Below are 3,644 nucleotides of genomic sequence, written 5' to 3'. Positions count from 1 at the left end.
CTCTTGGATTGATGGATGTGGGTGCTCTTCCATGGAGGGTGGTGATGGGATGAAAAGATCATTATGTGGTTGAAAAAGAAGTGCACTAGAGTTTGAGGGTTGAATATTGGAGGTAGAGGGTTGGTTCATAGGAATATGGTGAATTTATAATGTCTTCTTGGTGTTTGGTTATAATTGAGTAATCAATAATGTGGATGGGATGTGTATATATATATATATATATATATATATGACTTTTTATGTGTTTTCCAACTCATAACCCTAATACTATCTCACTAACGGTGCAAGCCAACCATGGAGTAAACTCAGAAACCCTAGCAGAGGCAGAGCTTCCTCCTACCACGCAACCAGCTTCTCCAATCTTCATCGTCTTCTCCATTAAGTGTCAGGCGCATCGTCTTCTCCATCGTCTTCCTGGTAGCGGCAGCGACGCAACAACCAACTTTCTCTCCACCGTTGGCGTCTCAGTCGGTATCTCTGTCAACATCGTTGTTCGCGGTTCCCTCTCCAGCAACCAGCTTCGTCTTCAGTCAGCCGTTCCCTCTCCAGCAGCCAGCTTCCTCCAGGCTCCAGCGTCGTCTTCTCCGGTCACTCATTCAGGTTAGTCTGTAATTTTTTGGGAATGTTATATGTTAAAGTGTTAATTGTTTTATTTTTTGTTCAATTTTTAAAACTATACATTCTTAGTTGTTGTTGAATAAAGCAATCTTCATCAATCTGAAGCAATCGTGTTGTACAATTTTTTAAATATTAATAGAATCTTGCTCTTATGTAAAAGCTAGATTTGATTTTGAACTGAGGATCTTCTATAAGCTAATTTTCATTTTTAACTTCAAAAATATTATGCTATTCATTTACTATTATAATTCATGTAGCAGATAAACGAATAAAAAATTGAAAGAAAGCTAGAGGTGAAAGAAATCTAATTAAACAAAAAGTTTAAAGAGTAAAAAGAAACAAAAAGGAAAAGCACTTTAATTTGTTGCATGCTATGAATCATGAGAAATAAATTGACTAATATGATAGTAAATATGGAGGCTCTTGTATCCATTCGGGGGAGGGACTAATTACTCATTCATTTTTTTTAAACAGGATTGATGAATTTTTTTCGTTCATTCATTTAATTCATGAATAAACTCTTCAAATTGTACTAATTGGTTAGTAACAAATACATGACTTCTCTTATTTTATGTATTTTGCTTTTTGCATATTCAAAAAAATGGGAAAAACTAACCCTAAAAGTGATACGGTTGTTGGAAGTACTTCTTCTCCAAGTGCAGCCACTCCCCGGCCCGCTGCTGAGAACGATGGTCTTTCTGGTGGAACATCACAAAGTCCAGCTCCCCTACCGTTGCCTGCCTCAAATCCTTCATCACAAACACAAACTGAAGCTGCTTGAACTACTGGCGAGCCTCCAAAAGAGGTAAAACGTAAACCCAGTAGAGCACCTAGTAGTGTTTGGGCACATTTTACTAAAGGTTCTCCTAATGAAGCTTGCTGCAACTATTGTAAAAAAAAAAATATGCATGCAATAGTTCTAGTCATGGTACAACAAACTTGCATAAACATTTAAGAATTTGCACTAAAAACCCTCATAAGCAAGCTGAAAAGGGGCAGAAAACTATTGCACTTGGGAGCCAATTTGAGAATGACCCTAATGCAGTTACTATGAAGCTTGTTGATTTTAATCAAGAGAAAACTCGTCTTGCTCTTGCAAATATGATAATTGTTGATGAACTTCCCTTTAAATTTGTTGAGGCTCAAGGCTTTAGACAATTTATGAGTAAAGCACAACCTAGGTTTAAGGTTCCCTCCCGTTGGACAATTGCTAGAGATTGTATGGCTTTGTTTAGATATGAGAAAGAGAAGTTGAGAAATTTGTTATCTGAAAATCGCCAAATGGTTTTCCTTACTACCGATACTTAGACCTCAATTCAGAATTTGAATTATATGTGTGTGACTGCGCATTATATTGATGAGTCTTGGACATTGCATTAAAAAATATTGAATTTTGGTTTGATTACTGATCATAAGAGTGAAACTATAGGGAGAGCATTAGAACATTGCTTGCAAGAATGGGGTATTAGAAGGATATGTTGTGTAACTGTTGACAATGCTAGTGCTAATGGTGTTGCAATTTCATATTTACTTTGAGGTATGGGTGATTGGAATGGGTCAACATTGTTAAATAGGGAGTTCATGCATATGAGATGTTGTGCTCACATATTAAATCTAATTGTCGGTGATGGTATGAAAGAGATTGATAGCTCAATAACTAAAATCAGAATTGCATGCAAGTTTGTTAGGTCATCTTCTACTAGGATGCAAGCTTTTAAGAGGTGTGTTCAAGAGGCTAATATAACTTCTAAAGCTAGTGTAGTGTTAGATGTGCCGACTAGGTGGAACTCTACCTATTTGATGCTAGAGGCTACTGAGAAGTTTGAATTGGCTTTTAGTTGGCTTAGTTATCAAGGCTCATTTTATTTGTTGGCGCTTGAGTCTGAAGGAGGACCTCCTGATGCTAATGATTGGAAAAGGGCACGTGTGTTTGTGAAGTTCTTGAAAATATTTTATGATGCAACTGTTACTTTTTCTGGTTCTTTGAATGTTACATGTAATAATTTTTTCAATAAGTTGTGTGACATTCAAAAAACTTTGAATAAGTGGAGAAAGAGTAACGATGTTGGTTTGCAAAAGATGGCGACACAAATGAAAGTAAAACTAGACAAATATTGGGAGGGTGATGGGATAAATTACTTTCTCTTTGTGGCTGTTTTTCTTGATCCTCGTTACAAGTATGAGTATGTTGAATTTTATCTTAATCGGGTGTATGGGTTGAATCAAGCCAAAGATATGTTGAAAAAATTAAAGGATATGATTCATAAGTTGTTTGAGTATTACTCCATGATATATCCCCTTCCGGATGATAGTTCTTCTGGTAGTTTTAATTCTAGCATAGCCTCTCATGATCATGGGGTTGGTGGTGAAAATGAAAATGAGGAGGAAGATGGCTTCGAAGATGAGTTTAGAATGAGGGTTAAAAAAAAGCAAGGTGAGGTCAAAAGGAATGAATTGAAAAGATACATGGAAGATGATGTGGAGGATAACATTCCCGATTTTGACATTTTGCGTTGGTAAAAATTGAAATCAATGAAGTATTATGCTCTTGCTCACATGGCTAGGGATTTGCTGGCTATTCCCGTCTCTACCGTGTCTTCTGAGTCGGCATTTAGTACTAGTGGTCGTGTGCTTGACCAATTTAGAAGCTCATTCAGTCCTTCTACTGTTGAGTCTCTAATTTTCTCACAAAATTGGTTGAAGACTCAAGAGAAGATGTATGACTTAAAGCAAGAACTTGAGGACCAAGAAAAACTTGAATTAAGTAACTATTTTTAATTTTTATTTCTTTAAATTATTATGTAATTGTTGTTATTGTTAAGTCTCTAATAATAATTTAATTACTGTTAATGTAGATCTTTCAGCTTTAACAATATCTAATCAAGCCATTGGAGTTGATGTTGTTTACAACAATTTGAGGTTAACATTTTTTTACTAATTATTTATTTGTTGAATTACTTTTAATTAATCAATTTTATATATTGACATTAACTAATTATATGCTGATTTTTTGAAGGTCACAACTC

At 35.5% G+C, this 3,644-nt stretch overlaps 1 protein-coding gene across 1 annotated transcript; it reads left to right on the top strand.

Annotated features, from left to right (window-relative positions):
* On the top strand, positions 240-3,396 carry LOC110265308. Its single transcript, XM_021108244.1, has 2 exons — positions 240-600; positions 3,329-3,396. The coding sequence occupies exons 1-2, from the start codon at positions 240-242 to the stop codon at positions 3,394-3,396; spliced, it is 429 nt and encodes a 142-aa protein (XP_020963903.1).

This window comes from Arachis ipaensis, chromosome B08 (assembly GCF_000816755.2).
Source record: "Arachis ipaensis cultivar K30076 chromosome B08, Araip1.1, whole genome shotgun sequence".
Classification (NCBI taxonomy): Eukaryota; Viridiplantae; Streptophyta; class Magnoliopsida; order Fabales; family Fabaceae; genus Arachis; species Arachis ipaensis.
Note: the sequence above shows the minus strand (reverse complement) of the source record. Positions and strands in the feature narration are given on the sequence as shown.

What these genes read in the sequence shown, in the direction of transcription:
- LOC110265308 (XM_021108244.1), top strand. Translation starts at nt 240, where the DNA reads ATGTGTTTTCCAACTCATAACCCTAATACTATCTCACTAACGGTGCAA. An exon ending in TTCTCCGGTCACTCATTCAG is followed by an intron (nt 601 to 3,328) that starts GTTAGTCTGTAA and finishes TGAAGACTCAAG; the next exon opens with AGAAGATGTATGACTTAAAG.